This window comes from Pogona vitticeps, chromosome 4, assembly GCF_051106095.1.
Source record: "Pogona vitticeps strain Pit_001003342236 chromosome 4, PviZW2.1, whole genome shotgun sequence".
Lineage (NCBI taxonomy): Eukaryota > Metazoa > Chordata > Lepidosauria > Squamata > Agamidae > Pogona > Pogona vitticeps.
In genome coordinates this window covers 56,765,001-56,790,632 of record NC_135786.1, presented here as the reverse complement: position 1 = coordinate 56,790,632, position 25,632 = coordinate 56,765,001, and the positions used below count along the sequence as shown (strand labels likewise).

General features: G+C 40.4%; 1 protein-coding gene across 3 annotated transcripts in view; it reads right to left on the bottom strand.

Moving 5' to 3' along the window:
- Window positions 1-25,632, bottom strand: part of TEAD3 (TEA domain transcription factor 3) — a 111,499-nt gene that overhangs the window by 5,326 nt on the left and 80,541 nt on the right. Inside the window, exons 3-12 of one of the 3 annotated variants that reach the window (XM_020795039.3) lie at window positions 17,392-17,456; window positions 13,747-13,809; window positions 13,557-13,619; window positions 8,716-8,727; window positions 8,108-8,245; window positions 7,387-7,430; window positions 5,551-5,612; window positions 3,477-3,610; window positions 2,898-3,071; window positions 594-734 (exon numbers count right to left, since the gene is read on the bottom strand). In XM_020795039.3, coding sequence (XP_020650698.1) covers window positions 594-734; window positions 2,898-3,071; window positions 3,477-3,610; window positions 5,551-5,612; window positions 7,387-7,430; window positions 8,108-8,245; window positions 8,716-8,727; window positions 13,557-13,619; window positions 13,747-13,809; window positions 17,392-17,456 — 896 coding nt within the window. The remainder of the gene's footprint in view (window positions 1-593; window positions 735-2,897; window positions 3,072-3,476; window positions 3,611-5,550; window positions 5,613-7,386; window positions 7,431-8,107; window positions 8,246-8,715; window positions 8,728-13,556; window positions 13,620-13,746; window positions 13,810-17,391; window positions 17,457-25,632) is intronic. The other 2 variants (XM_072997458.2, XM_020795048.3) reach the window with 2 other exon arrangements.

Here is a 25,632-nt window from a genome sequence, read left to right as displayed (position 1 = left end):
ACTGCAGCAAGGACTCTGCTCATGATCCGAGTTTGATCCTAGGCTGAGGTAGCCAGCTCAAGGTTGAGTTAACCTTCCATCTTTCCAAAGTCAGTATACTGAATACCGAGCTCACTCGGGGGGAAATGTATAGCCGGCATAATTCAATTGTAAACCCAGAGAGAGCTTGAAGTGCTATGGGGTGATATATAAGTGGTACACTTTTGATTTGAATTACAAAAATGTGTATATAAAATAGTGTGACTTGGATGGAGAGGATGAAACAGTACATGCATTTAATTCTTGTACTTAGGATGGAATTTGAGATAGGGCAAAGGAAACTTAAGGGATGAATCACTGCAAGGATCAAAGCAGCCCACTACTCTAGGGTGAAAAAACGTAACAAACTGTCAAGCTGTTACTCAGAGAAGCCACATCCAATTATAACCAAGCATGTTCAATTAAGAGTCTCATCGCCACTTAGCCTTAGGCTGTTAAATTCTTCCAGAACTGTAAAAGAACCTCAGCCCAATCCCACATTAACCATTGGGCTGTTCACCTTCTCTGTAACATATTTCTGCTGATCCCAGATACACAGGAAATGCAGAACTCACCTCCACCTTCTCAACTACTTGTTTCCCAAAGGAGCACACTTTGGTGGAAACCGTGATAGTCATGTTTTCTGCACTGCTATACTGACTGCTTACACCATAAAAAGCACCAGGACCATCCTGAATGGTGCTGTTCAGATCCGCCTACAGCAAAGAGCAAGAAAGCAGTGTTAAAAGTGCAAAAATACATCAGAAACCACAACTAGCTTCTATTTCTGGCAAGCTATTATTATCTGAAAGAATTCTCTGACAGAATGTTGGAGTGCAAATCACTAAGAGACAAGAATGCCAACATGTGTTCATTGTGACATTAATAATCAATTATATTAAACATTAGCAATATTTAGCTAGTTACCATCCCTTTTTAATAATATTTAACTGTTTTATAATCATTTCATCATTATACAGATGGAGAATGGAAGCTTAGAATATGCAACTTGTCCAAAGTCTCCTTCAAGCACATGGAAATGCTAGAATCTGAAGGGGTATCTCACAACAGTTCAACATTGTTACAGTATATCACAGAAGTGAGTACACCTCCTCACATTTCATAAATATTTTAGTGTATCTTTTCATGTGACAACACTGAAGAAATGACACTTGGCTACAATGTAAAGCAGTGAGTATACAGCTTGTATAACAGTGTAAACGTGCTGTCCCCTCAAAATAACACAACACACAGCCAGTCATATCTAAATTGCTGGCAACAAAAGTGAATACACCCGTAAGTGACAATGTCCAAAGTGGAGACAAAGTGTCAATATTTTGTGTGGCCACCATTATTTTCCAGCACTGCCTTGACCCTCTTGGGCATAGAGTTCACCAGAGCTTCACAGGTTGCCACTGGAGTCCTCTTCCACGCCTCCATGACGACATCACTTTAGCAAGGCACTGTTTGTTTTGGAGGTGTGTTTGGGGTTGTTATCATGTTGTAATATTACCCTGTGGCCCAGTCTCTGAAGGGAGGGGATCATGCTCTGCTTCACAATCCATGTTGGCATTCATGGTTCCCTCAATGAACTGTAGCTCCCCAGTGCCAGCAGCACTCATGCAGCTCCAGACCATGACACTCCCACCACCATGCTTGACTGTAGGCAATTGTCTTTGTACTCCTCACCTGGTTGCCGCCACACACACTTGACATCATCTGAAGCAAATAATTTTATCTTGATCTCACTGGACCACAGGACATGGTTCCAGAAATCCATGTCCTTAGTCTGCTTTTCTGCAGCAAACCATATGCAGGCTTTCTTGTGCATCATCTTTAGAAGAGGCTTCCTTCTGGGATGACAGCCCTAGCCCTAGCCCAATTTGATGAAGTGTGCAGCATATGGTCTGAGCACTGACAGGCTGACCCCCCCCCCCTTCAACCTCTGCAACACTGCTGGCAGCACTCATTCGTCTATTTCCCAAAGCCAACCTCTGGATATGACACTGAGTACAGGCACTCAACCTCTTTGGTCGACCATGGGGAGGCCTGTTCTGAGTGGAACCTGTCCTGTTAAACCACTGTACGGTCTTGGCCACCATGCTGCAGCTCAGTTTCAGCAATCTTCTTATAGCCTAGGCCATCTTTATGTAAAGCAACAATTTGTTTCTTCAGATCCTCAAACAATTCATGACCATGAGGTGCCATGTGGAACTTCCAGTGACCAGTCTGAGAGAGCGATAACATCTGCTCCCCCTTCACACCTGACTTGTGACATTAACGGGTCTCAGGACAGCAGGGAAGGAAAATGGCTACTTGGGCACAATTTAGACATTGTCACTTAGGGGTGTACTCACTTTTGTTGCCAGCGGTTTAGACATGAATGGCTGTGTTGCGATATTTTGAGGGGACAGCACATTTACTCTTTTATACAAGCTATATACTCACTGCTTTACATTGTAGCCAAGTGTCATTTTTTCAGTGTTGTCACATGAAAAGATATACTAAAATATTTATGAAATGTGAGGGGGTGTACTCACTTCTGTGATGTACATACTGTTCCTGGGCCACATCAGTTCACGTATTTTTAGTCAATGACTGAGAAATTGACCCACAGATGTTCAGGTATATTCCATATTGAAACCACAGCACACTTACACTTAGTAGAACCAACAGCTACTTGCTAGTATTAAACCACAATACCAAACTACGTCAAACAAAATAATAAAGATCAAGAGTAAAAATACAGAAGGCAGAACCCCTAGCACCATCCTCTTGTCTAATTGCCTAGCCTGTCATCTGGTTACAAAATAAAAACAGCTTTTTGGAGGTTTTAGACTACATGGTTTCAGTTTCACTTCAGCCTGCATGGTTCTTACCCAAAATTTGACAAGGAAAAAGGAGTTCTGTGGTCCTCTCTCATACAACTCCTTCAGGCCACCTTTCTTCTCAGGGAACTTGTCATAGATCTGGCGGATGTCCACTGCTTCCAGTAGTGGGTCGCTGTAGGAGGGATTTGTCTGCCCAATATGCACAAAGAGGTGCTTGCTGTACTGTAGTGGGAGGAACATGAAATGCAAGCATGTGGGAACAGATGGTATTATTCCCTACTGACAAAAAGAATAAGACATATCTTCTGATTCTGTACTAGGAAATTGAAGACTCAGCAACTTTATTGCCAGTCAGCACTATCTGGACAAGAACACTTCAAAAGCAGTACAATGACAGTATATTGCATAAAGCAACAAGAAGATGATTGGAGCACTATGCATTTCTGAGAGGTGATATGCAGAAGCTCAGGCTTCATGCAGCCACAAAAACAGAATACTAATCTGCAGAAGCAACCACGAAGACAAAATACAAATCTGCAGAAGTTTATAAGAGCAGGAAAACACCACCCCACATATACATCCAGCCCCAACAGGTGGCAGTGTCCAATATTCTTCCTTGAGAGTTACCGTTTCAGGGTCACGCTGCACTTCCATGAACGCAGAATACTCAAGGAGCCGTAGCTTGGTGGAAGCGATGGTGCGGTCCTGCCAAACTGGCACAGCCGAGGCAGCAGGAGGGAGAGGAGCCAGGGGCTCATAGCCTGGAGAGAAAAAGGGATGCAGTATTCCTGAGCACTGTTGGGAGAGACTTTAGTACCAGAGGTGGGAAAAAAACTGATTTTATCTTGCCCTGGTGCCTATAATTCCTAGTAAAAAAGGACTGTACTGTATTCTTCCTGTTGTTATTACATACATTCATATAACATGTTTTCTCCAGAGAATTTCATGTGGTGTATGTGGCTCTCATTCTTCCCACTTTATTCTTACAACAACATGATGTAGTTCAGGTTGAGAATATTGGCCTGGGGTCATGCTGAAAGTTTCATGGCTGACTGAGTATTTGAACCCAGGTTTCCCAAGTCCCAGTTTATCATCCCTTTAATGACTGCCTAGAGATCAATTACAATGCAACCCCACTCTCTCTCATTATTTTTTAAATTTGCATGTCATTTCTGGGAAATTATCTGGGCTTTCTGAACAGTGAGACAACAGCAACAGTGAAATGAATTAAGATTCCTCTGTGCTCCAAACCTCTGCTACTTGCAAGAAAGAAAGAAAGAAAGAAAGAAAGAAAGAAAGAAAGAAAGAAAGAAAGAAAGAAAGAAAGAAAGAAAGAAAGAAAGAAAGGAAGGAAGGAAGGAAGGAAGGAAGGAAGGAAGGAAGGAAGGAAGGAAGGAAGGAAGGAAAAGAAAGGAAGGAAGAAAGGAAGGAAGAAAAAGAAAGGAAGGAAGGAAGGTGGAAATGACAAAGAATCTCGAACTCTTGATGACTCCTAAGATCAAAACAGTTTACCTTCTCTGGGTAAAGTGCAACTTAAATCTCTAGACACTACAGTAATCCAAGAAATCATCATCCTATTCTCACAGGGTTTTTTTTTAAGTCAAAGAGTATGAGGAGGACCACTAAAAAAGATCAATAAGCTTCCTGACAAATTGCATCACTTCCTGCTGTCAGCAAGGTCTTCCACCCATACTGTATCTCAGAGATGAAGAGCTGGGTGGAGGGATGAACTAAAAGGTCAAGAGGTTACTGAGAAGGACTAATAGAAATGTAATCACATACTGTGAATGTTTCATTCAAATTCCTAGAACTAAATATAAAGATCTCCTCACTTGGTCAAATTTAACAAACTGGGAACAACTCTGTTGCTGAAATGGGCACATTTGTTCTGATCCAATAATTCTAACATATTTTCATTTTTGTTCTAATGGACCCTCCTCCTTTCCACACAAGACCTCCTCCAGTCCCACTTGCAGCTCTGTTGGCTGTGAAGAAATACTAGATATAAACTCAGCCCCAAATCAAAGGACATGCAGATCATGGGAAGAGCATGCATCTCAGTCTCCCCCAGTTCCAGGCATGCACACTGAAGCCAACACCATGAAGTTGAATAAAGCAAGATGTTTGAAATGAGGGTCTTTTTATTCTTTTTTTTTTTCCTGTGCAAATCAAAGGAAAAGCCATGCAGGAATGGAGGTAGATCAAGTCATAGCAGTTGAGGATGGGAGAGTAGAAACCTTCCCCTGAACCATTTTTCAAATTGTATCCCCAAAGTTGCTATTTTACCAGTGGGAAGAAAACAGATACCACTACCACCTGGAAGCAAGTGGGGGAGAGTTAGTTTCCTGGAATTTTCAGATGTGTACTAGTCTGTTTTCACAACAAAAACAGAAGTATGGCAGTTCCTTTAAGACTAACACATTTATTTCTGTACAAGCTTTTGTGGACTGCAATTCACTTCTTCAGCCACACTTCTTTTGGAATGGAACGCAACATAGGCCATGTCTATGAATTAAAAAGTAAATAATCACTCTTCTGTCTGGACCAAGAAAAAAAATTCAGGCTCAGGGAATTCCTCAGGAGTGACAGAAACCAGCTAGGGCTGTGTGAGTAAGTAGAGACTGATACTAAGTAGCTAACAGAGTTTTATTTCTTGAGAGCAGCAGTTAGTTAGGGAAACCAAGGGAGCCAAATCACTTACTGGCTAGTGATGGAGGCATGGGTGGCTGGATGGGGTAGGCTGGTTGTGCAAAAGGTTTAATGCTGAAAAAGACAAAAGTGTACAACAGGTTAGTCAAAATCTCATCTGACAAAATCTCTTCTAGGTAAAAAGTAAAGGTTCCCCTTGATAATTTTTTTTGGTCCAGTTGTGTTCGACTCTACGGGGCGGTACTCATTCCCGTTTCCAAGCCATAGAGCCAGCGTTTGTCTGAAGACAATCTTCCGTGGTCACATGGCCAGTGCGACTTAGACACAGAATGCTGTTACCTTCCCACCAAGGAGGTCCCTATTTATCTACTTGCATTTGCATGCTTTCAAACCGCTAGGTTGGCGGGAGCTGGGACAAGCGACGGGCGCTCACTCCGTCGCGTGGATTCGATCTTACGACTGCTGGTCTTCTGACCCTGCAGCACAGGCTTCTGCGGTTTAGCCCGCAGCGCCACCACATCCCGTAAAAATCTCTTCTACCCATACCCAAATTAGTCAAAGGCAAGGTCTCGAAGAGGAACCCATGACAATTTCTCACATATGTGGGAGTCCCACCAAAGATTTACCCTTAACTCTCACTTACATTTCACCAGCCGTGCCAACTATTTCCCTGTCCACAAATAACTCAAGAGAGCCTGACAAAACACACTCATGCAGCAAACCTTCTGTTGATGTATTTCCCTATGAGATCTAGAAGTTGCTATATCATCAGAAGCAAGCAATCACCTCATGAAGATTTGCTGTACTGCAGACTAATCCTGAAGACTAATACAGTAATCTTTTCACACATAAGCAAAGAATGCAACTCGTGTCTGTTCCTCCTAACCCAAGGAATAAAAGAGGCATTCATACTAGCCTAGTTTATTGTACAAAAGGTTGTGACTAAGACAGTATCCAAGAATGATGATCAGGACAGAGCGCAAACATGAATGTTTATGATAGTCAAGTGTATATCCATCCCACAGAGCACTCTGGAAAAAATTTAAGAGTATCTATGGATTTATCTCTCCCATCTCAGTGGATATACTAAAAACAATACAGCTACTCGGGTGGATTCTCTATTCAACTGACATGAAAACTCAATCTGGCATTTGTTTTTCAAAAAAACATATCCACAGCCATCTTGTACATTTGTACCTTTTTGGCACCTTTCATCCAGTTGTCATTAGCATCCGCGTACTAGCTGGCTTTGCATATCTAGGGGCAAACTCATATATCTGCAACTGAGGGGCATATGCCTCTGAATAACAGTTTTTCATGCAATACAATAAAGATGATGCTGTTGCACTCATTTCTTGTGTGTAGGCTTCACATAGGCATCTGGTTAGCCACTACAGAAAAGACCAAAATCTAGATAAGCCTTTGGTCTGATCCTGCTTTTATGTTCTTTGGCAGAGCAGAATACAGTTATGAAGCTGCCTGCTTTAAAGGCCCACCTCCAGCCTTGTGAATACTGTGTGCAATGACATATCACATAAGGAAATAATCATTAAGCATCCCTCTAATGTGAATTTTGAAAGTGTGTATAAGGAGAACTTTTTGTTCAAATGGACTCCACCATGTGAGGTTTAATTAGAACAATCCATGAATGTAATGATGCCTATAGTGCTACTTGCATTGGTCCTTAAATTGAAAGAGTTAGAACACAGCATTTTAGAAACACAGGCATAAATAAGTAGCTTATTCAAAAAAGATTGCAATTTGGCATCAGCTTCTCTGGAACAATTCAAATACTGTCTACACTAGTGTCATCCTCCATGTAATTCTGCATTCAAAGTATCTCTTTTGCCAAACTCAAGTTCAAAGACGAACACAAGTATTTACTTACTCCTGAGAAGGTCCAGAATGTCCTGTGATAGGTCCACCCCAAAACTGAGGGAACAAAGAACCAAACAATATCAGGGACACTGCTGACAGCTCGCTTTTAACAGTTTCTTAAAGATCTCTTCAAAATTATATAATGATAATATCTGTATCATTGAATAACATTTCTGCAGACTAACTTGGAAATAGTGTTGTTATAGAGCTGGGAAGATATGCTGGCAATTTCACATGAAGTCAGTGCATTTCTTCAGTGAAACAGTTGGATCAGATTTGCCACAACCTAGTGTTGGGGCCGATAGTATGGGAGTGGGGAAAAGAGATTAGATAAAAGTATTTTGGGGAGGCGCTGAATGACGTTCCTGGTGTGTGTGAAGAAAAAGGAACAGAAATTGGGGCACAACATAAGCTAGTTTGAAATTCAGAGACAAAGACATGTGAATGAATTCATAGAGAACTGGGGAAGGGTGGTAAGAGTTCATGTATGTCAGGCAGGGAAGTACAGCAAAAAAGCATATTCAAATTGTGCTAAAGTACACCTATTAGCTAGGATTACACTGTGAAGCAAATTAATGGATGTTTCCTTCAGAATCATCTCTTTGTGTGCCATATTCAGCACTACTCTCCATGACAGAAGCAGCTGACACTGTACTATTACCTACTATCAGTTCTTCTCTTTGGGTCTGAGCCTCCTGAAAAAGAGAGGAACACATTAGAGCATCTCTTACCTTGGGAGTAGCAGAGAAGACAGCCTGAGGGAGTGGAGGAGGGGGGCTGAGCTTGTTCTGCAGGACACTAGCAGATACAATCTGTGCTGATGACATGGAAGCCATACTCTGCAAGGCCTTGTCCTTTGAGACTTGATCCTTCAAAACAGAACCAAAGAGAAAGAGAGAACATAGATTGGGGATGAAAGGCCAATTCACACAACATTTATTAGTTTCACGAGAGCTGTTCATTTTCAGCCTAAGCTCAGAAATTAACCATTCATGCAGAGTGTTTCTCAGAATAAGTTAGAATTTTTGCTAATGTTATTCCTAAAGCTCATTTTTCAAGGATACTGCTAGTCATGGAGATTGGTTTTTGAAGAACTGCACAACGAAACTCAGAAAAGCAGGGCACACGTATCCAGTCTAGTTTTCAATCAGCTTAGTATCCAAAGACTTCAGGAAATATTTAAAAGCTACAGTATTAATTCAAAACCTTGCACTAATGGGGCAATATATAAAACAAATCAAATTAGTATATACTGATTTGTCCGCATTTGTTCTTTTCTCAGGCAGTACCTTATTAACAGGGAACTAATTGGGCTGATACAATACTGAATTGCACTTACCAAGTTCATAGCCTGCATTAAGGGAAAAAGAAGGGGGGGAGAGAGAAAGAAATATAATTAGTAATGCTGTAGTGTTAGGAAATGAAGTGAGGTGGGTAAAATCTATGTAATTCATAACAGTTCTCAATATTATGGGCTTCATTTTGCAAATAAGCTACATCTGACGGAGACTGATTTTCAATACTGTACAGTACAATCTCTAAATCTACATTGCAATCTGCATCCCACAAAGGAAGGAGTGAGTGGGATGAAGCTTATCTCAAGAGGTAATTTCAAGGAGGCTGTGCTGGAAGCAAGGGGGGGGGGTAACCCTTGCAACAGGCCATCCTGTTTCTTGTCCATCATCTTTGTTCTGGACCTAGACATGAATGACAAAATAGTTACATGGATTGCATAGACATTATTATACACTAGGTTACACGGATTGCATAGACATTATTATACACCAGGTCTGGCCATTATACTCTCCTGCAATCTATTAGTATTGCCAATAGATAATGATGTACGACTGCATTTGAACTTAGTAAATTTAGTGGTTTTTTGGTCTGAGTGGACATAATTCTTAAAAGCAGCCAGACAAAGCAAAGATAACCCAAGTAATTTTCTTAATCTATCTGGGAACAACTAATTTGCACAGATCAAAACTCTCATAGAGATAATTGCTTGGCCCATTAAAGCCTTTGTATTCTTTTCCTTTGGGAGGTTATAGTTTCTCCCTTTGGGCTTCTTTTTGGAGACAAAATTGCATTTACTTTATTGTCTACAACAAAATTAAATGCCATCTCCAGTACACATAATGATAAAACACACACACAAAGAGGAAGATGAGACACCTGTGGTGTTTAGCAAGTAGGACCGGTGGTGGCAGTGTAAAGGACAGCACAGAAGTTATGAACATGTAACTGAATGTCTGCTCAGACAGGATCACAACCCCCACACTGGCGGGAGATGGAAAACTTGTCTTCTCAGCATTCCCTCCAATGGGCCTGCTTGCTAACTGGGACACCTGTAGGTGATGGGGACATTTTGGGTATTTGCAGCCAAGCACCTACATGTTCATCTTGTCTTTTTAAAATCATGTTTCCTTTCTGAAGTGTCTCAGTGTTAAGGAAACTAAATCTACAGCCAAAGATTCTATTTTATTTTTGCACAATATATAATGCCTTCAGGTCACTTTTAAGTCACAGAAACGTAGTAGAATGGCCAAAGAGATGCCATGTAAACCACAATTTCAGCAAAAATTAAACAGGGTTAACTATGGGCATTAACTACATGTACATGAAAAAATAGTGTGATTGCATTAAGACAATATAACTGAACTAAGCAAATATAACTGAGATATAATCAAGTCTTTGCATTTTATCTATGAGATTTCTTTTGACTCTATATGATAAGGCAGTGGCCTCAATATGCTTAATTCTGGACTTTGAGTAGGGTTGGGCGCTGAATGAGTCAAATACTGTCTGATTATAGAAACTATTATGAGAAGAACATTTCTGGGTTTTTTTTGTAATGGATTCAAGTAATCACACTTATTTGGTAGTTATGCTCGTATTTTATAAAAATCAGATGTCATTGTATAGTTTCATAATAACCATTGAAAGGGAGATAATTATATCCTTTAGGCTGAGTTGATGTGGATATAGGATTTTCATCTTGAGTGAAAATCTGAACCAGAGGTTCCCTGGCATAGCCAGCTGATGAGTGCTTCTGTACCATTCTGGGCACACCTTGAGAGTTACAAACAAGGAAGAGTGAAAAAAGCTTTATCATCCTTCTATGTTTGACAGTGCTGCAGTGCTAGGGTGCAAGCTGACCTTACTTCTACCCTTGCTAAGAAACAGTGGTAGGATTAAACAAAAAAGTAAGCTGCCATCTACACAACGGCCTTCTTAGAATACTGGATAAAAGTTGATTGTAGACACATAATAGGCATGAAGTGAGAGACAGCAAACATTGAGGAAATACTTACTGGCCAGAATCCTGTTGGAGATTTACACACACATAAGTTAAACTGCATAAACAACTAATAAAAATCCAGTCAATTCTGGCTTATGTTGACCTGGCTAGGTTTTTAAATGCCTTTTCCACAATTTTGTGCTGCTTTCCAACTGCAACGTATTTCATTAGACTGTAATGAATTTGGGGGGTAGGCCAATACTTGTAAGCAATTTAATTTGCTTGTGGACCAGTCATTTTTTAAATTATTATTTTGGGACAGAGGATAAGGAGAGCCATGGACTTCAATCTATTTACTGCAGCTACTGCCATTTTGCATTCTAGAACAGGAAGGATATTTTAGGCTGAAAAGGTTATATAGCTCACAGAACTGGAATATCTAGCTACTTTCCACTGCAAACAACAAGAATGAACAGAGAACCAACTGAAGTTCAAAATAACCATGACTTAAGACAACCCTCTCCCCACTGTGTCTTTGAGAGGCATCTTACTGAACAAATCACAATACACAGAACACACAGAGGAAAGCATTATAGAAAGATTAGAAAATCTCTAGTCATAGAAGAAAGAAGAAAAGGAAAGCCAACCACAGAAGAAAAGGAAAGGCAATCACAGGATAAAAGCTCTTAAGCGTAACTTCCTTGGCTCCTGGTCCCATGGGCTTATTTTTTAGCAAAATTAATCAACAGCAACAAGTCACATAATAGAAGATGCTCACTTTTGGTTCCATGCATCTCCATCCTAAGCAGCTCATCTCATGGACCTCTCTGGCCAAATGTCTGCCAAATTTCCTGCTCAGATGACAGAAACAGGCTGTGATATCACTCCTTACACTTCCCAGTGGATGTACTGCTTCTCATTGTTTGGTTTTGTGTTAAATTACTGCTACTATTTTAATTGATTTTAAAAAGCTTTAATTTTAATTGCATTTCATTCATGTAACTGAATTTAATTCTGTTTTAATGGCATCTGACATTTTATTGTATTTTAATCCGCTATTGTTTTAAATTATCCTGTAAGTTACCTTGGGTCCCAATTCTGGGAGAAAAGCAGCACATAGATGAAGTGAAATAAATAAATACATTTTCTTGTATCTGCTAAAGTTAAACAACCTTTAGCTTTAAAGCAGAGAGAGGTTTGTAATGTACTGGAACTTCCTTTACTTATAAGATGCACTCTAGCAATCAGAATATGTACATACAGAACTTTGATTCTTTTTAAAAAATTATCTATGTACAAAGCTTTTCCAAAGGAGTGTGTGTTATTCTGGGGTTTTGTGGAGGAGGTGCTGGTCTGTTACTTCCATGGTCAACCTCCATTGCTTGAACTTCTTATTCTGTGAACCATCTTGGGGAGCCTTGTACTCATGAAAAATCATCATTATCATCATCATCATCATCCCTACCACCATTACCAAATTCCTCTACTGTAGTGGAGACCAAAGAACTGTGAATCATGTCCTATTATAATATGTAATAATAATAATAACAATAATAATAGTAGTAGTACTGCAGAGCTGGAAGAGACTTATGGATCATCAAGTCCAGTCCCTATCAAGGAGGCACAGTGGGAAATCCACAAAAACCACTGAGCTATACCTTCTTATTCAGTAGTGGCTGGTGTCACACCACCTTGTAGGTCACTACTAAACATACATGGCTTCCCTTACTAAGACAAAGTCCCAATTACGGCAGCAGCAGTGCAGCATTTTCACAAAGAGATATATCAAAGGCTAACAGGTGGGACTGAGCGTAGCACTAGATGCTTATGGAGAAATCTCGAATATTTCATCCACCAACCTGGGGACCTGTCATTCTTGGAAATGCAATGTTTTCATTCTGATTTGTATGTTGGGCTTTGCGTTACCACGATGTCAGAAAAGCTGCACCGGAACATTTCAAGGCAAATTCTGAGAAGAGGTGAAAGGGGAAGATGGTGGAATATGATACTATTGATCCTCCCAGACCTCTCAGTGACTTTTGATATTATGGATCATGGTATTCTCTTGACCTTCCTCTGTAGAGAATAGGAGGCAGTGTATTACAGTGGCTCTGTTCCCATCTGTGGGACAAGTTCTAAAGTGCAGTCAGCCCCATTGCAATTTAAGTTGTGGGCTACAACAGGTTTCATTCTATCCCCTACAATGTTCAATATTTATAATGAAATCATTGGGAGAGGTCATAAGGAATTTTGGTGTTGGATGTTTTCAGTGTTAGTGACACTCACCTCTACTTTTATTGTGTAGGTATTGGAACACTGTCTGGATGAGGTAACAAGCAAATAAACTGGGCCTGAATCCCAACATGATGGAGGCTCTGTGGTTTTTATGTTGGGTTGAGCAAACAATCTGTTCTGTACCTCCCCCCCCCCAACTCTACTGCCTTAGCCATGGAAGGCTCTCCCTTTGGAGGCTTCATTGGTGTTAATGTTGATTTCATTTCAGCCCCAAGGGTGTCTACCAGAACCTTTGCATTTTAAGGAGTTTGGCTTAAACAGATTGTGGAATTCTTTGCAATATAAAAGGTTTCAAAAACTGTTCTAAATTCTTTAAATTTCTTTATGTGCGTTAAATAGTCAAACATTCTTTTAAATAATTTCATATATCTATTTTTTTTTTAAAAAAATGTTCTTGTATGCTCCTCTGAGATATTGTGCCAAGATATATATATTCTAAATAAATGAAAAAATAAAGCAGAGGTGCGCTATCACCTTTCCCCCTTCCAGCTCTCTCTTCCTTCAGCAGAACTTTTAAAATGCCCAGTCCCAGGAACAAAGGGAGAGGGTAAAGACATAAAAGGAAAAGAGCAGCAACCACAGAGCGTAGCGTGTTAGTTGCCAGCACAGCCATGGGTGAAAAGTGGCAAAGCCGGTGAAGCGCGTACCTTCAGCTTGGACTGAATCTCACGAGATTTCCGTCTGGCTAGAACCTGCAAGTGGCTAGAGACCTGCAGAGAGAAAAGCAGAAGGAGAGGGGAAAAACAGCAGAGCCGTCAACCAGAGGAAAGGAAAGGAAGGAGAGGGGGCTGCCCATGCTCACACACCACAGATGCATGGGCAGAGTCTCCAACGTACCTTAATGCCAACCTGGTACTCTCGCACCTTCTTCCGAGCTAGAACCTGTATATGACTGGACACCTAGGTCCCGCCAAGTCATTCAAAAAGGAAAACACAAACAGAATGAAGACATGATCCCACATTGTTTTGTGTGACAACAGTGCTTCAAGCACTCAGGTGACACACACTGGACCTGTAAGCCAATGAAATTCTACAGCAGGGCACTTTAATGCTGATCAAAGGGCTCAGCTGGAAGGAACTGTTGGAGCCCATTGAATGAAACAAATTTAAGCTTAGGCTGTGACATTTGTGGTTATTATCCTTGGCAAATAAATTTTTTGAATGTCGCTTGCTTCTTAGCAGCAAGTATTAACTATATCCATTCTCTTTCAGAGTTTATTGTTCTAGGTTTCAGGAAACACTCACACTTTGAACTCTGTGCTGTTTCCAACATAACATTTTGTATGTTCATGTCTATGACACAGGACTACGCTCCACAGTTATATTAATCCAGACACGTGAATTAAGTTCTCCAAGTCACATATCTGGTGCCTCTCATACAAATACGAAAGAGCAACTAATGCTAAAAACTGTTTCCTTCCAGGTATTTAGTACATACTGTTCCATTTTTACAACTTGGACAGTGGTATCTAGAAAAAGTTTTGAGCTCTTTGCAAAACTGTTTCAGTGGCAAATACTGAAACAAATATTGATGCAAGATTTTACTGCCCATCAGAATTTCACAGAAATTAAACATATCTGCTTCTCCTACCAAATAAGTGGTTTAAACACTAAAGAATCAGGTTGAACGTTTCCTTAAATAGCATTTTGCTGTTGTGATCCCACAGTACATCACCATATTTACCCAGGTGCTTTTTACCCTTAGCTGCTAACATCAAATACAGCTTTTGTTTATGCAAAGACCTGTGTGACTTATGTGGAGCAAAACTGTCTATTAGCCCTCAGCCCATGGCTGAGAGACTGATACATATTTTGGACATAATGTTTGTTTTTATTTGGTTTAACTCTGCCTCCCAAAGAAAAGTTTTAATAGAAATCCCAAGGCATACCTTTGCATTATCAAAGTACAATCAGAATCTTGCATGTGCTCTACAGAAAGGGGAAGCAGGTTCTTTTCAAACTTGAGGAGACAGGTGAGAAGATCAGAGACCACTATGCCAACACTGATCTATACTACAACCAGTCTGCGGAGACTAGTCTTCTTCATTAGCATAGACTTAATTCTACAGGGCTTTTCAATAATTAACACTGCTGACCAGGTGCAAGAGATTCAGCAAGTAGCAATAGATAACAGGTCTGCTTTCCTTCTCAGTGTAGACAAAACATTTCTTCCCAGTCATACAGATTCCTATCTGTTGTCAGGTTGTAGCCCAATTAAATATATTTAGGACTACCCCAGTTCTGCATAGGCTACAATTTTGAAGGAAAGGAGGGACTTTCAAGCAGAGCAGAGGTATGAAAATAGCTGCATATATGTTTAATAAAAATCTTATTAAAGTTTATATAAATCCACAAAATCCTCTTTCAGACAGTTCAATACTTGTGCCTAGAGAAACCAGCATAGACATGGACTTAACCTTTCAAATTTAATTGTCCAAAACAAGAAAAAAAAAATCCAGACATAAAGTGGTGGTGGGAGCTGCTAAAATATTTGTAAATGAATATTTAGGATGTTTCATCCCTCTCAACATTCAACAGCTTCCATTAATATGACACATAAGACAAGGTAATATAACTAATGAGAACTGGAAGTTCTATAAGGAATTCTACCACTGCCCACCAGTGAAGCCTAAACTTCTTAAACTTCTCTTGTATGTTTCGGGGGGGGGGGGTGATGACAGTGGTGGTGCAGAAGTGCAAAGAAAGACTCTGTGACCTTGTCCTTGGTTGTGAACACACATTCTCATTCAGATCCCTCTGAATTATTATTCCCACACTACCACAGCCTGCAGAGTAACTGTCAAGTAATAGTACAATACAGGCCGTCATGCAGCTATGTAAGACCTAACCTTCTGTTTCATATTTCTTTGACAGATTGGGTTTTGCATAGCATGCTAGTAGACTGTTCCATGAAGTTCAAGACAACTTAAAGTCCTTACAGAATCTGCAGACATTGTAGCATGAATCTCTTGACTATTACAGACAGAATATGCGCCATTACTACTTAGAGGCCAGTTGACATGCAAGAGAACCTTTTAAGGATTCAGGCGATGTCATTCAGTGGACCTAATATACACCAAAAAAACATACTGTCTACTGCCCCTGTATCAATTAGTCCTGAAAGCAAAATAAGAGAATCATGCAATGAATACATGTAGCAGCACAGCCTTCCCCTCCCCAAATTGTCCTTCCTGCACTTCCACATGAACAACCTGCTGGGTTAGAAGGATGGGAGACTTCCATACAGGGAAACAGCAAAATAATACAAACCCTTGTCCACCTCTAAGGTAAATGACAGATCTAAAAAAAAGTCTTGTCCACAAAAGCTCACATTAAAATATAGCGGTTAGTCTTCAAGGTGCCACAATGTTTTTGTTGTCTTCTTTTTTAAATTTTTGTTGTTTTTGCTTGAAAGATCTCAAAAAGCTTACTTTTTGGACTACAGTTCTTATAATCCCTTTAGACAGTGTGAGGATTTTAGAAGTTGTAGCCCAAACAGTAATTTTCTAATCTCTGAGTTCTCAGATTCAGTGATCACTTCTGGAATGGTTTTTGTGCGATCTGTTACCCTCAGTCACAAAAACAGGAATATAGTCTCCACCACAGACTGTACTTCATGTTTTCCTGATATAAAACTCAATTTCACAGCAGTGATGGGCAACACTGAGATGAAATTAGCTTGACACAACTGCTTATACAAAACACATTCAATGAATTTGAGAAGCATAAGTGATGGGTAAGTTTCCTTTCTGGCTATTTCTCTTTTGAAATAAAGCCTGACACTTTGGCCATCCATTAATTTCATTGCTATGCGGCATGCCCTAACATACTCTACATATGTGTCTGCTTCATGATTTTTCCCAGTCTACTAGTAGAATTTAAATGGTACTAGTTAGTTCTAGTCCCACTATGGATTCTTTGGTGCACTGTATAATAAATGAAACAGGAAGTTTGCTCTGCAGAAATAAAACAGTGTCATAGTGCTCGTCCATTTCCACTGAATTTTGGAAGGAGGATTATAACAAGCACATGCTAGTTCTAACAACTTTCAATGCAACTAGGGATTTTAGAGTTCTAATTTTTGCTACAGACTCCTTAGTTTTATGCAGTGGCTTACAGCCAAAGTATAAAAAAATTAGAACAATAAAACATAATTCTCATTTATTTTATCTGAATCAGACTATGTTGAGAATAACTGTATCAAGGAAAGGAAAGCAAGGAGAGAACCTTTAAGCAAGAAAAAGAAATACATTTTAAATCTATAGGTTCCCTATTCCTGAACAATTTCTGCTAGTTCTGATGCCCATCATAGACTACAGCGGCGGATCAAATTATGATAATGTAGATGCATATATATAGAAATATGCATGAAATATGCATGCATTCATGTGCATGATTTCAACACCATGTTAAAGACCAGCACATCTTCATTCTCAGTATCACCCTTTTTTAAAAGGGGCAAAATACCAAATAAATTTTTACCTGCTTTCTTGTCCTTGTTTTCCCCGTCCGAAGCTTGATGTATCTTGCTATCAATTCATTACGGCCTAAAGCAAAAAAGAAAAGCAAATAGAAAACATGGAAGTTAGAGCCTTCCCCCACAATTCCTAATGTACAAAAGGTTGTCCTTTGAGAAGTGAGAACCACCTCCTTCCATAATCAGAAAAAGAGTCAAAGCAATGATTCCAATGGCATTTTACCAGAAGATGGTGCTATGACAAAAGTTGTCCAAATGAATTAGGTGGCCTGAAAAGACACTGCCTGAGGCCCTGACTGTTTATTGTAGCTGTTTTGGTAGGGCTACTCTACTTCAAGTGGGGTGGAAGAAGAATATGAAACTGAACCATGTGTTGTTCACTCAAAATGGGGGACAGTCCAAAACCTAGTAGGGAGGCTGCCATTGTGTCAGCTACACAAGTGATTTCTATTGTGCTGGCAGAGGCCCATTGCTGAGGGCCATGCTGAGGGCCTGGAATGCTTCTCGCCCAATTTCCCTGCACTCTGTTAAAACTTTAAAGCTTCTGTGTTCTTTGTTTAAGATAGAATCTACAGAACGTCTGCCCACCATCACAATGCAACCCTAAGGAAATGTTGCAACACATCATGAAATCAATGCACTATTTTAAAAAAAATGATGAAATGGAACCCCTTCAGAGGTTGGGCTTTGACTTTTGCAGCACGGAGCAAGACATAAAACGTCACAGCATTGGAATATTTTAAATGGAACTGGTTTTTTTTAAAAAACCAGTCTTCCCAACCTCCTTGTCCTAATTCGAAGCAGAAGAGCTTTTGCTCCACATTTTACAGGCCAGCTGTGGCCAATCTAAATTCAAACGTCAGAGCAGCTGGGAGCTCTCTTCCCCCCCCCATCTCCTCCCCTCTGAACATTATGGGGGTGGGGGACAATAGGGCAGGAAAGCATACCAGATTTATTTTAACAGACCAGATGGTGGGGCGGCTGGCTGAAATGCCCTTGCAGCTAAATTGGATGATCTTCCCCCCCCTCCAAAAATTAGAAAGCTGAAAGTAACTGTTGCCATTCTGGCGATGCCCATCCCGTTTCTTCCTTTCAAGGCAGGCACTGGATATCAGCCCTGAGAACAGGCCTCTCTCTGAAGGGTAAATGAAGATGTACACCCTCCCCCCTCCTCATCCTACATTTTAACAGACAAGACCAGGTGCTTTACAGGGTCAAACAACACCATGTGAGAGGGAAAGAGAAGGATGATACCATATACTAGAGTAACAATGCCCTCAACTTTAAAGCCAGCTGGCTCACCACACATCCCCTCATGTGCATAGTTTCTGACATGGATGGAAAAAGCGAGCTCTCAGAGGACTTGCTCTTTCTTATGAGTGGGGGACACGGGAAGCAAAGAATAGCTCAGAAACCATTGGAGAGCTGATATCCTCTTTATAACCCCGAAGTGCAGTATTGTTCGGTTTAGCAGGACCTTCCATTCTACATGGAGTGGTAGATATATTAGTGAAGACTTGTCTCTATGTTCTAAGGAACTCTGCCCTAGGCCAGTGCCTTCCAAATGTATATGATTACAACCCCCACTATTCCTAGCCAGCACGCCCCATAGAATTATATGCAACCCACAACTGCTTTATTTATATTTTTAGCATTCATTTGCTCTGTCTTTCTCACATAGACTTATGTACAGATTTATTAACAGTTGAGGAAAAGAAGGCACAGAGCACAAACAATCAGCATGAAAGCTGAAAGAAATACTCAGCATCTTGATTTAATAACAGAGTCCCCCTATTCCTTGTTCACCCTCTCCTATGCATTCTGGACTGGGGGGAAACCCAGATTCATTTGGGAGAAGTGAAGATTTGAGTGGCTCAATTTTTTATACCAAGACAGTAATGCTTCTTTTGCTTGGCAGTGTTACAATTCTACAGCCACTGAGGCCATTAAAAGTACCTATAATTAGTCTGTCAATGATTAATTGGCTCAAAGAATTATGATTTCCACATTAGATTGCCCACTGTATACTAAACAATTGCACTCATTGTAAAAGGCAACAGTGGCTTGTCTAAATTCTAGAGTGTGAGATTCTGTTGCTCAGTGTGTACTACCATGCATGTGCAGCCCTTGTGCAGTTGTGCTTCTAGCCTCATAAAGTCAAAGTTCACAAGCAATTCTCACCTGAATATATGCCATTATCATGCTCACAAGCCCTTTTGCTTTTTTCCCTAGGTTTTGCTATGTTGCCTTGACACTTGTGGTAAGAATTTCCCGCCCCCTCCCCAAACTTTGTAAAGTTATGCCAAACAATTTGCACATACCACACCCTGGAAAAGTAACTTTTACATATTGCAACTCCTAGAAATCTTCAAATAGCAAGTTGGAAGTTGTAAAGCAACATTTACAAACTAATCATTTTAATTACGGAATCCTTGTACAGTATTTCATATCCATGTGCATGATCTTTAACTAGAAAACTTTGAACAACGGCTTGTGACTGGCTCTCTCTCACATGGGACCTGATGTCATATTAGATCAAAGACAAACTTCATTTCAGAGGCAAAAGTGTTTTAACTGACTCAGATTGTCCAGTTCCTTTGCTGTCTGAATCATTACCTCCACTGATGTGACTACAAGTGCCCACAACATGGGAGAAAATAACTCCTATGGATTTTTACAATTCCATGTTAAGGGAATGTTGCCTCCTGCTTACAGAATTCAATATCTTAAAAAGTCAAGTCAGAATCCATGACAAAGTTCTCTGTGGACACGATTCATCCATATGCCTGAATTCTTACTCTGCTTGCTTTTAGAAATCTCACTTTTGATGTAACACAGAAAAGAGGCAACCGTTACAGTTAGAAAGCTCCTCCAATTTAAAAACAGAAAGGTGTGGGAGAAGTGGGACTTGGCTGTTTTTGATGGTGAGGCTCTTCGCTTGCCTTCCAGCCCAAACCTTATTAGTTACAGGTATATCACATGTCTGTTCATTTTCTTTCCTCTCTAGAAGACAACTTTCCTTTCTTCAGGACTCATGTAGGTCTAGATATTTTGGCCCAGAATTTAGTTAATAGTTACAACTGGTTGTAAAAGTAATGTAGATGCATTTCATCAAATGCAAACTTAACATACAAGAGTTGCTCCCTAAAATATGTTAGGACTCTGAGTCTGGAAACTGGACAGATGGGTAAATGGAAGGCTGCAATTTTCTGATGTTTCACTGATCCTTTGGATGGACAATTTAATAGATTTAGAGTCACTTAACACTAACTGACAGTTTTAAGCAGTTTTATGGATTCATATACTAATACCCTTACTTGTCTCAACATGAATATAGGTTGCAGCTTTAGTATGTTAACTGATCATTCCACAGTTTGGATGGATAACACTACAGAAATAATTAATTAGTTATGTATTGCATTCTAGTAATTGTGCTGCCAGAGGGTAGGGCAAGAAAAAAGTAAGATTAATCTTACTGCAAGAGAAGGAGTGCTCTTATTCCTTCAATGAGCTCAAAGTGGCATACATAGCTTTCTTTATCTTCACAATGACCCTGTGAGGAAGGGTCAGGCTGAGAGAGTAGATGGTCCAAAAGTGAAGTAGGAACTCAGATCTCACAAGTCCCCATGCATTACTCTAACTACTAAAGTTCAGTAGCTGTCTTCTGTCTTCCATCTGTGCTTTTGATGTTTCTAAGATCTTCCCCACCCTCTCTGAGTAGTATGGGAGAAAGGAACCTATGCAACAACAGAGAAGGTGGAAGGGATCCTAGTCATCATTTTGTTTGCTACTTTGAAGATAAGGCTCCAAATTCCTGCCACTATTCTTGCCATCATGGCTGCCTCATTTACCAGAACAAGCAGTTGAACTGAGATTCACAACAGTGGCTAGAGTGAAAGGCTTCAATCTTCTCAATCAAACATATATTCTGGTACCCTCCTTGAATAGAGGCAGCATGCCCTTCTGTTGCAGAGAAGCTCATAAGCAGCAGCAGCAGAAGAAACTTCCATGTTATTTGCATTTGGTTGGGGAGCAGTAGCAGCACATATTCGGCAGACAAGCCACTGAGAGGCCACTTCAGCATATTCCCAGACTCTGAACTAGAAGTATGCACATTTGTGTTTTTGGACTACAACTCTCAGAAACCCTCAGGCACCATGGCCATTTCTGCACAACTCTACAGACCATCAATATTGCTTAAAGATGTTACAGCAAAGGTTAGTGAAGGAAAACAAAATGCTAAACTTGGCAAATACTTGTCCTAGTTATATAGAGGTATTCCCTGTGTGGTGTAGCGCTGTGGTCCCCAACCTTGGGCCTCCAGATGTTCTTGGACTTCAGCTCCCAGAAATCCTGGCCAGAAGAGGTGGTGGTGAAGGCTTCTGGGAGTTGTAGGCCAGGAACATCTGGAGGCCCAAGGGTGGGGACCACTGGTATAGCGGATAGAGTAGTGGATTAGGGCTCTGAGGTTGTTGTTGTTGTTTAGTCCTTTAGTCGTGTCCGACTCTTTGTGACCCCATGGACCAGAGCATGCCAGGCCCCCTATCTTCCACTGCCTCCCGGAGTTGGGTCAAGTTCATGTTGGCTGCTTCGATGACACTGTCCAACCATCTCATCCTCTGTTGTCCCCTTCTCCTCTTGATTCACACTTTCCCAACATCAAGGTCTTTTCCAAGGAGTATTCTCTTCTCATGAGATGGCCAAAGTACTGGAGCCTCAGCTTCAGGATCTGTCCTTCCAGTGAGCACTCAGGGTTGATTTCCTTTAGAATTGATAGGTTAGTTCTCCTTGCAGTCCAGGGGACTCTCAAGAGCCTCCTCCAGCACCACAATTCAAAGGCATCAATTCTTCGGCGGTCTGCTTTCTTTATTGTCCAGCTCTCACTTCCATACATCACGATAGGAAAAACCATAGCTTTGACTATTCGGACTTTTGTTGGCAAGGTGATGTCTCTGCTTTTTAAGATCGCTTTCCTCCCAAGAAGCAGGCGTCTTTTAATTTCATGGCTGCTGTCACCATCTGCAGTGATCATGGAGCCCAAGAAAGTAAAATCTGTCACTGCCTCCATATCTTCCCCTTCAATTTCCCAGGAGGTGATGGGACCAGTGGCCATGATCTTATTATTTTTTTGATGTTGAGTTTCAGACCGTTTTTTGCACTCTCCTCTTTCACCCTCATTACAAGGTTCTTTAATTCCTCCTCACTTTCTGCCATCAGAGTGGTATCATCTGCATATCGGAGGTTGTTGATATTTCTTTCGGCAATCTTAATTCTGGTTTGGGATTCCTCCAGTCCAGCCTTCCGCATGATGTATTCTGCATATAAGTTAAATAAGCTGGGGGACAATATACAGCCTTGTCGTACTCCTTTTCCAATTTTGAACCAATCAGTTATTCCATATCCAGGTCTAAGGGCTCTGAGGAACAGGGTTCGAATCCCCACTTGACCATGGAAAGTGACTGGGGGAGCTGAATTAGTAAAAACACTCCTGCAATATCTCACTTACTGAAAGCCCTATTAAGGTTGCTATAAATCGGGTCCTACCTGATGACACAAAACACATCCCATTATACAGACGTGGGCTGGTTATCTTATAAGACTGGCAAGATCAGTTTCTAGTAGAAACGCTCCATCAGATATCAGAAAAGTGCTATGCTCCTTCTATCCTACCCTTTTCTGGGCACACGGTCACTCAACATCTGGGCAATCTTAAAGAAACTAAAGAGAAGTGTCTCTTGCAAACTGAAACCAAGATGACTTTTGACTAAAGACAGATGTAGCCAAAGATACCTTTTTAAAAGATTATTTAGAATAATGGTCATGAGACTCTACTTATTATGTGCTATAAAGAACAGAGAGAGATTTGCAATGAAGAGTTGCAACCAAAGCAAAGTATTTTTGATGGGTGTAAGGAAATTCTAGAAGTTGAATCCTGAATGTCACAGGAAATAGTCAGATGATTGGGACAGTACTACTTTAACATAGAAAATAAAGAAAACAGTGCAACTGTTTTAGTTTCTTTGGAGAATGTCTAGGTGACTACTTCATGGACTGAATCCAAAGAAAGCACTGGCTCTAGATAAGTCTCCTGATAACAGAATACTAGCACTTGGCAAACTTTAAGATCCTGGATACAGAACAGAATTGTAATACCATTGAAATAAAACTAGTAAAAGGCATCTGAAGATGAACAAAATACAACATTGGACAGAATCATATTGCTGAGTTATGGCAGCATAAATGCAAAGGTAAAAACTGTAATGATGAATTGCTGCTAGTTAACAAATCATCACCTGTGTCCCTTGTTGCTCATCAGTCATGTGAGCTAGTGTGAAGCAATGGATGGAAGCAACAACTCCTTAAGTAGTGGTAATTTACTGCTGCAATTTACACCATTGCACTTACCATGACACAACTAACTAATTTGTTATTTAAGGAATTTTACACCCTACTTTTCATATCTAAAAATGGGAATTATACAATACCATCAGCAAAACACAAGGAACAGAAAAATAACTAAAACATACTGACAACATCTCAAATCTGTAGCAAAGACAGTAAACAGAACCAGAATTAATTATCATTCAAAAGAATCTTGTTAGCCACATGCACTGATTGATGTAAATTCATTAGTATAAATTTCAACGGTGAATTATCATCAGGAAACCTTTTCCCCTCTTACCACACAACACTGGCATACGTCACCATGTGACCAGAGGAAAGAGAACTGACTTCTTAACTGGTGGCAATTCACAACTGAAATCTATGTCAACTGGTGTATTTATGTAATAGGATTCCAACCAATAAATAAAAATAAGCAAGGAGGTCAAAAGCTTGTCTAAGGAAACATGTCCTCATTTGTAAGTGGAATACAGATAAAAAGAGGAAGATGGCCTAACTTCTTAGACCAAGAGCTTTGCATATAGGATGCTGTCACCACGCCATGGAACACACTCCATTCTTTCTATCTCTCTGTCTCAGCACCCTTCTTGATTCTCAGGAAAACAGAATACACAAGAAGAATCAACTTTTGCCACCTTCACCACTTCTTTGACAGCCACTCCAAATCTCACATTAGGCACATAGTTCTTGAATGAGGTGTTTGGCTGAGTAACTTTCAGACTTGGAAAAAAGGTTGTGAAGAATGGGAAGTGAGTTTATCCACCACAAATAGGGTTGCCCTCTAAAACTGTAATCCTGAGCACACTTACATAAGAGTAAGCCCCACAGGGCAAAGTGAAACTTAACTTCTGAATGAAATGCTTAGAAACCCCCTCCCCACAAAATTAGGAGATCTTCTATTAGTCCTCTCCTGCCGTGCATAGTTCATGTTCTGCTGAGCAAAGGCTGGGAGCAGGGCCAACCGAACCATTCCCCTCCCTGCCTGTGAAGATGTAGCAAGAAGATAAGAAGCAGCTTTATTTACAGCAGAGAGCAACAGGCTTTAGGAGCTGCAGCCCTCCCCAAATGTGGTAATTCTGTGTATTTTCTAATGGGAAGCGAATGTAAAATTTGAGGAGAAGAAATAGGGAGATGTGCATATATACACATGCAAGCAAGCCATCTATGACACACCTAAAGTGTCCATAGATCAGACAGTATTGGTCACTACCAGTATCAGGAAGCCAAAGCTAAAGATCACTGTTCTAAACTAATCTAGAGGTTTCTGTTCAAATTTCTAGTTCACAACAACATATGCAGATGACTGAATAGTACGGATGCCAGTCTAAAGTATAAGATTTCAAGGAAAAGAGAAGTAATTTCTGTTGGAACTAAACCAATGATGCCTTATTTGTGCAATTTCTTCCTCAGAAAGATATGCCTGGCAGAAAAAAAGACATTTTAAATGTCTCACATCTTTAGAGCTATTTTTTGCACAGCAATGTTTCTTTAAAAAGAAAAAAAATGATTTGTGTTTTATATTGTTTATATTGCCCTGCTGGAGAACAACATAATAATACTATTAATAACTGCGTGTTGTCAAGTCAATTCTGACTTATGGCGATCCTTTTCAGGGTTTTCTAGGTAGAGATGACTCAGAAGTGGTTTACGATTCCCTTCTGAGAGCGTCCTGGGACTGTGCAGCTTTGCCCAAGGCTACAGAGGCTGGTTGTTCTGAGATGCACAAACTCCCAGCCTCTGGTTCCACACCCAGAAACCTATCCAGCCAGCAGAGGATAATGCATAGATTTTATTAAATTGACTACTATAATTACAAGGGCACAAATCTCATGGACAACTGCTAA